Source organism: Urocitellus parryii, chromosome 6, assembly GCF_045843805.1.
Source record: "Urocitellus parryii isolate mUroPar1 chromosome 6, mUroPar1.hap1, whole genome shotgun sequence".
NCBI classification, from domain to species: Eukaryota; Metazoa; Chordata; class Mammalia; order Rodentia; family Sciuridae; genus Urocitellus; species Urocitellus parryii.
Window position 1 is genome coordinate 165,293,880 of NC_135536.1, and position 13,406 is coordinate 165,307,285.

Below are 13,406 nucleotides of genomic sequence, written 5' to 3' on the forward strand. Positions count from 1 at the left end.
AAGTGGCTTATTGCCTCTTTGATCAGTAGTCTGTTGTTCAAAGCAGGTTACAGGCCAAATCCAAAGTCAGTGGTCCAGGGAACTATATATGGAGAGTCTGAGGAGAGAACAAAAAAATTGAATGAAATTAATCTGTACACCCTAACAATCCCTAACGTTTATCTTTTGCAGCTGGTATCTAGAGGTATGACTGAAAAAATGTAATTGTGGATGAAGTAAAAGTAACTCTTTCAGGTCTTTTGTTGGCAAAATATAAACAGCTGCCTCTTTTCTGTTTGCATTTCCCAGGTTGTTGCACCATGTTTGGGAAGAAAAAGAAAAAGATTGAAATATCTGGCCCATCCAACTTTGAACACAGGGTTCATACGGGGTTTGATCCACAAGAGCAGAAATTCACTGGCCTTCCCCAGCAGTGGCATAGCCTGTTAGCAGACACAGCCAACAGGCCTAAGCCCATGGTGGACCCTTCCTGCATTACGCCCATACAGCTGGCTCCCATGAAGGTATGGCAAGGATCTGTCTCTAGGTTGGCTTAAGCACGCTCTTATTTGATACACTGAACTGTCCTCATAGGAATGTTATAAAATACCTAAGCCATGCATTTTTTAAACACCCACAAATTAGCCACAATTATTCTTCAGGGGTTGAAATAGTCACCATTTATGATATATTGGAGCACAAAGAAAGGAAACTTAGCTTTCAGATGTGCATTATACTAAAAATCAGAATATAAAATTCAATCACTAAAAAAAAAAAAGGAAATTTTCATTTCCTCTTTAAATGGTAGTTTTAAGTCTATGGTGAAGAACATTATCCACCCCCTCTAGAAAGCTATTTCAAACAATAGCTAAAAATATTGAGTCATAGGATAGGATATAATTTACCTTAAATAACTAGTAGATTTGGGGCAAGGAACAATAATTGCATTAAAACAGAATGCAGATCCATACATTTCAGGTATGTCAAATTGCTACAAAGAAAATTCAGGGATTGCTGCTTCCTTCTGTGCTTTTGAATGCTAAGAATTCTGTAGACTCCTAGGCAGTTGATCAGAAGCTGTCTGGGAGTTAAACATCATTGAAGTCTATCAGCATATTATCCAATATATCATGTTTTCTAATCAGAAAAAAACACAATTCAGATTTTCCTCAACAAGTCACAAAGTATTTTTAAAGGACAGAAGAAGGAACACTTTTGATAAATTATAGAAAATGTTTCTATCACCTGAGCTATCCAAATTAGAATTGTGGTTCCATTATCATGCCTGGTCTTGGTCATTTTATTCTGCTATGGGTATGTGAATCTCGTTTACACGATCAGTACAGAGTCTTATAATCTGCATTCTATGAGATTAATTTTCTGATAGGATTTTTAAAGTTTTTGGAGCAGCTATTATAATCTTAAGCACACAAAAAGTGAATACTTGAGAAAATAAATTTCCAACAGGTATGGGTTGATACTTAAAAGAAACTGAAAAATTAACCAACTCTACTAATTAACACAAGAAAATATTCTGTAATTGAACATGATTTTCTCCCTAAAAGAAGGCTAAAACTTCTCTAACAACCAAATAACAGGATAGATTATATCTGAAAGGTTGGTATTATAAAGTTTTAGTTTTTTTAATTAAATTATTTATTTATTCTAATTTCTTATACATGAGGGCAGAATGCAATTCATTTCATATTACACATATAGAGTACAATTTTTCAAGTCACTGATTACACAAAGTATTTTCATACCATTTATGCCTTCATACATGTACTTAGGGTAATGATGTTTATCTCATTCCACCATCATTCCTACTCTTTTTGCCCCTCCCTTCTCCTCCCTCCCCTTGCCCTATCTAAAGTCCCTCCATTCCTCCCATGCTCCCTTTCCATTGCCATTATGAGTCAGCATCCTTATATCAAGGAAAACATTCAGCCTTTGGTTTTGGGGGATTGGCTTACTTCTTTTAGCATTTTATTATCCAACTCCATCCATTTACCTGCAAATGCCATGATTTTATTCTCTTTTAATGCTGAGTAATATTCCATTGTGTATATATACCAAAGTTTCCCTACCCATTATCTACTGAAGGGCATCTGGCTTGGTTCCAAAATTTAGCTATTATGAATTGTGCTGGCATAAACATTGATGGGGCTGTGTCCCTGTAGTCTGCTGTTTTTAAGTCCTTTGGGTATGAACTGAGGAGTGGGATAGCTGGGTCAAATGGGCCATTCCCAGATTTCCAAGGACCATACTGCTTTCCATATTGGCTGCACTAATTTGCAGTCCCACCAGCATTGTATGAGTGTGCCTTTTTTCCCACATCCTCGCCAACACTTATTGTTGTTGGTATTCTTGATAACTGCCATTCTGATTGGAGTGAGATGAAATCTTAGAGAAGTTTTGATTTGCATTTCTTTTTTTTATTTTAATACTTATTGTTTAGTTTTCAGCGGACACAACATCTTTGTTTGTATGTGGGGCTGAGGATCAAACCTGGGTCGCATGCATGCCAGGCAAGCACGCTACCACTTGAGCCACATCCCCAGCCCCTGATTTGCATTTCTTAATATCCAAAGTTTTTATATAACCCAGAAAATGGAATGGAGAGTGTGTCTAGAGAAGTCCTCTCCTCTTGATCATCATGATGAAAGGGAAATTCAAAGTGAAACTAAGTCTTATTTCCTTACCCTCGAATACTATTATCAATATCACTGGATAAGGAACATTCTAGAAAAGAGGCAGGGTCATAGAGAAGCATCCTAGCTGAAGATCCAGGAATGTGCTGTCTTGTTACAAAGTATGTTTATTACTGAGCAAGCACCAAGTTTCACCTATTTCATCATGATTTTCTACTTGCCCTGAAATATCACCTATTTCATCATAATTTTCTACTTGCCCTTGGTGTTAACTGGTCTTGTCTGGCAGTAGAGAAGCAGGCTTCCATCTCAATGGTAACCCACCATGCTCAATGGGCATAGGAAAACACTGTAGATAACTTTTTTCATGGCTTTGCTCATTATCCTTTGCTCTCTGATAGAATTTAGCATTATCCCACTGGAATTTGGATAGAATTTACATTCTCATTGGAATTTGGAGCAAGATTTCTCTATTATAGCACTCCAGGGTCCTGTGATACTGTGATTCTCTTATTCATTTTAATGGCCTTTCTAGCCCTGATGCAAATGTGTGAACTTTCAGTGTGCGAAATGGGAATGTTTGCTACAGTCATTTCAATGTTAACTGGTGATGACTGGAAAATACACCTTGACTATAGAAACAGCCCTGGATTTCTGCAAATGGAACCTCAGGCATAATTTTACCACAAAGAACACCAGTTAGTAAAATAAAAACAGAGAAGGAATGACAAAATAAGATCCCTCAGAAAGAGTGAATCTAGTCAAATGTATTTAATGGGCAAGCATCCAAAAAATTCTGTGTCTCAGAGTGAACCTATTCCTCTCTGAAAATCAGTACAGTTAGCCTTACTGGCTGATGGTGGACAACATTACTGGTTAAAGAGAATCCCATTGTCTCTTCCGGCCCCTAAAAACAGGTAAAATTAAAAAGGGCTAAGGTGCCAAAGTATGCCATGCAATTTGGTTGATGGCACTCTTTAGAAATGCTGTCTGTGGAAAAGCTTCCAAATTACTTAAGAATGGCATATAAACCATGTAAAAATATATCTTAGAAGTCAGAACAGTAGTTGAAATAAGAGGTTATGACAGAACTGACAAAAAGGACTGAATACTAAGCATAAAAATTTTGCAGGCCTAAACCACTTTGACCAAATTTTTTAAGTTAAGTAGAACCAATAGTCCTAGTTTGGTCAAATTGTCTTTCTAAAGAGGAGAAAGGAAAATGGGAAAGATATTATGACATAAAAATAGTCAATAAAAAGTGGCATCATCCCATATGTTGTAGCAAAGTGCTGGTCCTGTATTCATCATCAAGCTCCAGCCAGACTAGCTCTGAATGGAAATCCCACCATTGCAATCAACAGTCTCCTCTGTGGTTGCCTGGGATTTTCCTTGTTCCTATTCAGAATCTCAGTTACCTGTTGTACCTGTTGCTTACAAAGGCACACCTCTCCTATGTAGATTTATTTATGTCAATGTTTCTCAAAATATATAGTGGATCAGAATCACCCAGAGGACTTGATAAAACAGAAAGTGATTCAGAAATGGGGTTCAAGAATTTGCATTTCTAACAATTTTCCAGCAGTAGTGGCGCTGCTGGTCTTGTGACCAGAATATGAGAACTTTGACTTAAGTAGTTACAAAAAAAAATGTATCCCCATAAAGTATAATCCATGAATTTGCACTGACCAAGATTTCCCATTTGGCAAAAATTTAACCAGAACAGGTTAGCTGGGACCTCTGTCAAAAGTTGAAGTTTCTGTGCCCAAGCCAAAGACATGAAGGCTAACTGATATAACCTGAATACCCAAAGGAGGAGGATCCTTTTTAAATATTTGGCAAGGGACTGGGGATGTAGTTCAGTAATAGAGAACATACTTGGAGTGTGTGAAGCTCTGTGTTCAATCCCCAGCCTAATTTTAAAAAAAAAAAAATGGCAAATATCTTTGAGAAACTCCTTTTTACATTTACCACAAGAAAATTATCATCAATATTACCAAAATTCCTGCTGAATTAAATGTGTTATATAAAGGACAGGCTAAATGCTCATATTAGTTTGTTTTTGCCTGATGTGTACCAAACTTCGTCCTTCATCATAATTTCATGGGGGGGAGGGCTTGTTGTAATCCACATATTTTTGCTGCACCCTAGAGATTCTGATGCAGTAGGTGTGAGTTAGGCCCAAGGACTTGCATTTCTAACAAGTGCTCAGATGCTGCTGATGTGGCTCATAGATGGGGAACAGTTTCTAAGGACCATTGTTGTAGGTGAATTGAAGTGAGAACATGATGATCACACTTTCCCTTTGTTACAGTGTAGAAATAATTTGGAAAAATGCTAAAAAAGAAATACAGGGGATAATATTTAAAAGTCTTTGTAACTTCTATCTAACATGAATAAAGAGTAACTTTAAAATATTTCCTTCAGATTTGTTTTTAATTTTCAATTATATTTATAGAAAGAATATTAAGTGGTATTATTTGATACATTTAAATTGTATTTAATGAAATCATACTGTATATATTATTCTCTAACTGGTTTTTCTACCTAATGTTATTTTGGGATGAATTCTTATTGATAAGTAGAAAAAAGTTTATTTAAAATTTATAGTTTTTTATAATGTATCTATTTATTTACTAAATGACATCATCAAATATTTTCTATTAGAGATATTATTTGTAAAGATCTGTGTTAATTTTTCCTGGGGCCCATGGTAAGTTTTTTCCAATGGTTATTTATGTGATCTGGAACCCTGGGGATCCCTCAGACTCTTTCAGAGAGTCTGTAAGATAAAACTATTTATAATACTAACTATTATTATTATAATAGTTAGTATTATTACATAATACTAAGAAATCATTTGTATCTTTTCACACCCATTTTCCTCTGAGTGTACGGTGGAATTTTTCAGAAGGTATAAGATGTGTATAAAACACAGTAAATATTGATATTGTAACATAAACAAAGCTTTTCACGTCCACAATAATTTGTAAAAGTTCTTAAACCCAAAAGTTTTAGAACCACCATCTTGGAGCTTACATCAAATTTGATTACTTATAACTTCTGCAACTTATTTTCCTTACTTTTTTTTAATGAAAGTATTTGTCTTCTCCAGTTTGCTGGTATTTTTCTAGTCTTTTCTCGAAGACTGTTGAGTATGATAGCCAGCCCTTTAATTGTCATAGAATATAATTTCTCTAAGCCAACTATTTAAGTCATTTGATGTTGACAATCCGTACTCACTACGTCTTTTCTAATTTAACCTTCAAAGTTTTTCTAACAACTTGTCAAGATTGAAAAGTCACAGAGAATACCAAAGCAAATCTGGCTCTGACTGAGTGTTCTTCATCTTGTCACCTTGGTATTTTATAGTTGTCCAAAGCTAGGGTCTGCTTCTTCCTTTTTTTATCTTCTGCCCCAACCATGGAATTCAAAACCACCTTATTGAACAAAACAGGTACAAATGAGAGAGGTGGATCTTCATGTCTTACCAGCCCATTCTGTTTTCCAGAGCTTTTGTTGAAATCTCATCAAAGAATGGGTCCACCTTAATGGTAGTTCTCTACCTTTCTTCCTTTTATGATTCACAATTTTACATTCAGAATAAAAGTTTTTAGAATTATCATCTTTCTTAGTATTTTTCCCCCCTGTGGAATTCTTCCTTCAGCATATTTTGAAATCTGCTTTCCTAAAATGCAATGCAACTACTTATTTTCTAGCATTATTTCCCTTTGTCCAAAGGTAACAGATTCACCCAAGGTTCCTTCTCATTTTCACATCACTGATATGCTCTTCTTCACTGGTGGTAATTTAATCTAGAGCGGCTATTTTAGTGCCCTTCTTCTTCTGAGGGTGGTCCTCAAGGGATTCAAACTGTGCAGCACATGTTTGGTATTCTCTTAGCTGAATGAAACTCCAGCAATCCTGAAGGCAAGGGCTGACCTGTTGTCTCTTTTCTAGCTCCAATGCCTGATCTGTGGTCTATGCCACAAAAGCCTCACACTGCCATACAGCTGGGCTGAGTGCCTCCTGTCTTTTTATTTTCTTCCTCATGTTTTCCACTAGCCTCTGTTTCAAGCTCATAGGTTGGATTCCCTATGATCTTCCTATCCTCTTAAGTCAATATATTTTTACTCCCTTCTATTTCTACCAACATATAAAGTTGAGCATAGAAGCATTGTTCTTACAACATAAGATTTGATGCCCTGTTGTTCACCCAGCCAGACCTCTTCTTTCCATTTCTATGAGCCTGCTTAGCTGAACCTCAGGGCACCCCTGCGGAGGTGACTCTGGGGCTGGCAGAAGATCTGTGAAGGGGATATTCAGAGGCAGGAGGAGGAACTAGTGCAAAAAAAGAGCTCACCTGCAGTGCCTGGAGCAGAGTGTGTCTGGGAAGGGAGTGGGAAACACGATCAGGTGGTGGACTAGCTGGGATTGGGTGTTGGGGGTTTTAGAAGCCACATCAGGAATTTGCTATTTGTTGAGCCTCCATAAATGAAGAACATGGGTCTCACACCAAGAAATTGTTCTATTATGAAATAAATTGATTCATTTAAAGGTCAGATCCGATTTAAAGTGGAAACCAACCCTATTGATCTGATATGTAATCCTATAGGTTTTAGGTGCTTATTTTTTAAATAGTTGTGGAGAGTTGGGATATAGGACATCCTTCTAATGACGATTGCTTAGAAGATACTTAAGAAAAGCACAAACCTTCTTAGAGATGAAATTGAGTGTGTGTTATAAAGAAGTTAATCTCACAGGAAAGCAGAATGTAATATAAAGTGAAACCCATTGGGCATGTTACCTATATTTTAAGACCTCCTGTTAAAAATATTACTTCAAAAGAATTGTAGCAGTGTCTGTGTGGAGGTGATCAAAACCAAGGCTCTCCCTGGGAGATGGACTATAAATCTTTTGTTAAAGTCATCTCTGTATTCCTACACCTGCAAAACCAGTGAGGACAACATGCTTGGACTTTCCAATTTTCTCAGTGCCTTTTGCTGCTGAAATCCCCCCCCTTCCAATTTCAGCATGCCTTTCCAACCATCTCACTATCACAACAACTGCAAAGAAAAACATCTCTCACTTGCCTAAATTCAGGAGAGTTGGGTAATATAAACTTGTTTCTGAACAAAAGAAGAAAACCAAAATCAAATATATAAATAATATATAAATAATAATATATATAAATATCTTCTATTTCTATGATCCCACCAAGCCTATATACTCTAGAAAAGTAATTTTCCATTATATCAGTGAAGTTAATATTGTATTTGATGTGCACCCTGTCAAAATCATTTCACCCTACATATCTTTCTCTCTTTCTCTTTCTCTCTTTTTCTCTTTCTAATACCCACACCTTTAAAAGAAGTAAAATTTGACATCCACCTCTTATAAATACCATCTTCTTTTACTTCGGTACTTTTCAGTATTTTGCTTAAACCACATTAACATTTCCTTTCAAAGTTTGAGCAAAGTTAAACTCAAATGGCCTCTTTGTTACTCCGTAAAGCAAAGGCTGATGTTTCCAGGGAATAAGTATCATCCCAAGGAAGTTACTGTTGAAAGTGCCCACCCCTTCTTCCATTAGGAAAATGGCAAGGTGTTAACAATGCTTCTTCCCCAAACCTGGCACCTGTGATCACAAACAGGTGATTCTTGTCCTCAGTGTGACCAGTAGAGAATAACTGGACTTGCATAATCTGTCATCCTAGCATTTGAGAGAGAACTCCCAGTATCCCCATTAAAATTGAACCACTCAGATCCTATGAATGAATATTTTCCTTTACTCTTCGTTAGCATTGCCCTGTCACCATCAAGTTCTTGATAAACATAAACGGATTATACGATTTTAAAATAATTATTATTGATAGGTTATTTGGAGGTTACTTATGACTAGGTCTATATCTCAATTCCTTCTCTCACAGTTCAAAATGTTTTCTCCAGCATTCCTGTAGTGACCCTGATAGATCAGCCCCCACTCACCCAGAGACAGCATGTCAGAAGTCCCGTGATTACCTTAACTTGACCATTTGACCCCAGCTCTACTCCCAGGGCAGAGGCTGGTATTAGGGCCAAATGGGCATCAGATCTATACTGACCTGAAGTTTTTGTTGAAATTTCCTGGGACACAGGCCTGACCAAAAGCAAAACTACAGTGAACAAATATTAGTGTTTTGCAGAGCACAAAATGGTTGCTTTATTGATGGTTTGTGGCATTCATGTAACAACTGATGAAGAGTTTTAACCCAATTGTGTGGGTGAAGAAATTTAACTCAGCCTAATTAACTGATTTGTTCAGCTCCACTCAATTTCTAAGTTTAACCCACTTCTCGGGTCAGACTCAGCTGTGTTTGCTTGCCCCACGCTCTTTCTTTCTTCCTCTTGTGTCTCTCTTCTCTAAAGGCTCAAAGATCACTTTGTGTGTCCCCACTGAAAAGCATCTGCTTTTGGTAGGAAGGCCATAGGGAACAGATAATCATAATTCCAAGGAGAAAATGTTTTTTGGCAACATCAGATGTGTGATTGGGGTGGCATCCTTGAGCAAGAGAAATTTTCTAGTCTGCCTAGAGCAGCACTAGAAACATTGATTGTCCTCAAGAAGGTTTTGGCAAATGATGATGATGATGATAATAATACAGAGATGTCAATGACTAATAATGTCCTTATATATCAGATGGTATGTTCCACAGATGCTGCACATATACCATCTCCAGTAGACTGAATTAAACTCAATTCATTATTTCTTTTGCCCCAGCCTCATGAAGAGTTGAGTAGTTCCTTACCCCTTTCATCTGGGCTTAGCCAAGTAACTTGTATGACCAATTATGTGGTATAAATAAAAGCATGCAATGGATAGCTGAAGTTTCCCTATGTTCTTTTGCCATTGACATAAAAAGAATATACCTTGGAAAGCTCCGTGATTCCAGAATAGTGCGTGGCACCCCAGGCTTTCTATATCTTTTCAACCTAGAGGACAGCCACCCTAGCCCCATAGTCATTATATGACACTGTGTGTGAGGATATTTTTTATGCAGCATTGTTGGACAACTGAATGATACTATCTCATTTAGAACTGTTATCTTTTTATGGGTTGTTTTTTTTTTTTTTTTTTTTTTTTGGTATGGAGCATTGAACTCAGGGGCACTTAATCACCCAGCCACATCCCCAATCCATATTATGTTTTATTTAGAGAGAGGACCCACTAAGTTGCTTAGGGACTCACTAAATTGCTGAGGCTGGCATGATTTTGTAATCCTCCTGCCTCAGCCTCCAAGACTTCTGGGATTACAGGCATGCTGCACTGTGCCTGGCTCATATTATTCTTTTCAAGCAGGTGGTGTTAACTATCTTTTGGGTGAGGAGAACAGGTTTTGCAGGATTTAAAAAGTTGTTGAAGATCCAACAGCCAAAACTGGAAAAGCCAGTGTTCAAACCTCAAAAGTATCTGACTCTAAAACTCACGGCTGGGCTGTAATCATCATATCACTCTGATTCCTGATGATATGGGTGTAATTTGGGCATTAAAATGTGTTTCATGTATAAATGATGCTAAATCAGAGAAAAAAAATTGGTTCCTTCCTGCTTAGTCTTGTCTTTTCATCTAACAGATGATACAATTGGGACTCAGGTATGTTCCATTTTTTTTTCCCAAGGTCATAGAGCAAATTAACATTAGGTTCCTATGGGTAAAGGATGTCTTTGATTCAGCCACTTTGAAAGTGTAGATTTAGCCCTTCAGCTTCCACTCACTTGAGAATCTGATAAGGATATCATTTTAAATGCCTTCCTGGTGGTAATTCCTATCATTACTGCCATATGACTTTATTTTCAACTTGTAGAATACTCGGGGCCCTTTGCAAGGTCTTTCATTATGCATGTAATCCACACACAGTGTTCTCAAGTGAATTAGGCAGAATATTTCAACAGAAAATGTCAATGAAAGCATTTGCTGAGAAGCAAATGAATAAACTTTCAAATGCATGCTGCTCATTCTCTCCCCACTCCATGGCCTCGCTGCTCCCTGAGCTAATCATATTTGAGGTCAAACAGTGAACCCCCAGTTCACAGGCAGCTCCCCAGGCCCCTGCTGGCCTGCTCTGAACTCCTGACAGCTGAACTCACTGAATGATGAGAATGGCTATGCTTTGATAACTGGAACATGCTGTGTAAAGTAAGAGGATAGACTCAGGAACACCCTATTTGCCCCAGCTGGGCTTTCCTCAGAGTGGTGACCTAACTGAAAATAATCCTTCCAAATCAAAAGGAAAAATGCCTGTGATTCTCTGTGACTCCCACTTATGCTTGGAACTTAAAAGATTTAATTTTATCTCTCATTTAGCATCTTAGAGAAATTGGGACACTAAGATGGCAACTCTGGGCTGCTTTGGTGAAACTGTCAAGCACTAGTTTTTAATTATTTCATTACGGAATTTTAAGTGGAAGCACTATACTGTCAACGCTCTACTAATGATAAATCTATCATTTCAGTAATTTCCAAGCAGTACATCACTGTCCAATGGGTTGGTTGTTGCTACTGTTACTTATAAGGCTAAAGGACTAATAAGAAAGTGTGTGCCCAACACAGTGCTGGTCTAAGAGTTTTCTGTGATTAATCAATCATCACATATTGAGAATCTTTGCATGAGTCTTCCATTGCTAGGACAAATTACCACAAACCCAATGGCTTAAAAGAGCACCCTCATTATCACCGTTTCTGTGAATTCAGAGTCTAGGAATTGCTTAACGAGGTCCTCTGCTTAATAAGTCTTGCAAGGCTGCAGTCAGGGAGAGACAGCTGGACTTCATCCCCATCTGGAGGTTCAACTGGGGAAGAATCTACTTTCAACCTCATTTAAGTTGTTGGCAGGATTTCTTTCTTTGCTGCTATAAAACATCTAAGAGGCCATCAGGTGCAGGAGAGCTAGTCTGCTTGGAGTTTATATATCATTACATAACTACAGAAGTAATATCCCATCATTCTTTCTCCACTGGCCTCGTTGCTCCCCAAGGAACATTATAAGAATGGTGTCCATGGTATTGCATTCACCTTTGCTGAATAACACAATTCTAGAAGTGACAGACCTGTCAGCTTGCCATACTCTGTTGGTGAAAAGCAAGCCACAGGTCCTGCCATATGCACGGAGAGAGGATTACACAAAGCATGTGAACCAGAAGGTAGGAAATTGTAATTGACAGGATCGCTCTAGGTGTTGTTCTCTGTAGTCTCCAATATGCCTGCCATATGCAAAATGCATTCACCCCAGCCGAAAAGTCCCCAAATCTCATTCCACTACAGCAGCAACCCAAAGTCTAAATTCCCATCATTTAAATCAGGGTTAGGACCTATGGAATACTAATGTGTAATCTGTTAAGTACAGCTTCAGGGTAAAATTCTTGTCCATCTGTGGAGCATTGAAACTGGAGACAAATTTTCTCCCCCAGCCTCCTCAACATATAAAGGTAGGATAGACCTACAATAACAGGGATAAAAATTCTGGTTCAGAATGAGAGCTGCAGGTAAAACAGTGTGATTGAAGATAAAAAGGAATCACTGGTTCATGTCTATTCTGAATCCAGTCTGGCAGATATTGAAAGTTCCTAGTTTAAATTAAAAGAAATGGGAATATATCTCTAGTTCCACCCTTTGGTTTCTTATGCAGTGCTGTCCTCCTTTTGCATGAAAGGTAGCATGTGTTTGCAATTGAAGAAGTTTTATGGGCCTTCTTTTTAATATCAGTAGAGTTGGGCATGGTTATCAGAAAGTCTGTCTCCCTGGTTTCATATCTTCCTGTCCCTTTCAGGCCAATTGACAATGTGCTTGTTGAAACAACTTCTTAAGAACTTTGTGCATTTCACTGTAGCTCACAACTTTTAAACAAAAGCCGTGTTTTGAAGATAAATGCCCCTGTTCCTTGACTTTCTTTTTTTTTTTTTATTGTTGGTCGTTCAAAACATTACATAGTTCCTCATACATCATATTTCACAGTTTGATTCAAATGAGTTATGAACTCCCAATTTTATCCCGTATACAGATTGCTGTATCACATCAGTTACCCTTCCATTGATTGACATATTGCCTTTCTAGTGTCTGATGTATTCTGCTGTCTGTCCTATTCTCTACTATCCCCCCTCCCCTCCCCTCCCCTCCCCTTTTCTCTCTCTACCCCTTCTACTGTAAATCACTTCTTCCATTTGAATTATCTTGTCTTACCCCTCCTTTCCTCTTATATGTCATTTTGTATAACCCTGAGGATCGCCTTCCATTTCCATGCGATTCCCCTTCTCGTTTCCTTTCCCTCCCACCTCTCAACCCTGTTAATGAAAATCTTCGTCTCAAGCTCTTCGTCCCTACCCTGTCCTTGTTTCCTCCCCTTATATCAGAGGAGTCATTTGGTATTTGTTTTTTAAAGATTGACTAGCTTCACTTAGCATAATCTGCTCTAATGCCATCCATTTCCCTCCAAATTCTATGATTTTGTCATTTTTAAATGCAGAGTAATACTCCATTGTGTATAAATGCCACATTTTTTTAATCCATTCATCTATTGAAGGGCATCTAGGCTGATTCCACAATCTTGCTATCGTGAATTGTGCTGCTATGAACATGGATGTAGCAGTGTCCCTGTAGCATGCTCTTATTAGGTCTTTAGGGAATAGACCGAGAAGGGGAATAGCTGGGTCAAATGGTGGTTCCATTCCCAGCTTTCCAAGAAATCTCCATACTGCTTTCCAAATTGGCTGCACCAATTTGCAGTCCCACCAGCAATGAAC

General features: G+C 37.9%; 1 protein-coding gene across 1 annotated transcript in view; it reads left to right on the forward strand.

Annotated features, from left to right (window-relative positions):
• Positions 1-299: 299 nt before the first annotated feature.
• Pak5 (p21 (RAC1) activated kinase 5) overlaps positions 300-13,406 on the forward strand; it is a 107,363-nt gene continuing 94,256 nt past the window's right edge. Inside the window, exon 1 of the mRNA XM_026385834.2 lies at positions 300-503. Within this exon, the coding sequence (XP_026241619.2) occupies positions 300-503 (204 nt within the window). The remainder of the gene's footprint in view (positions 504-13,406) is intronic.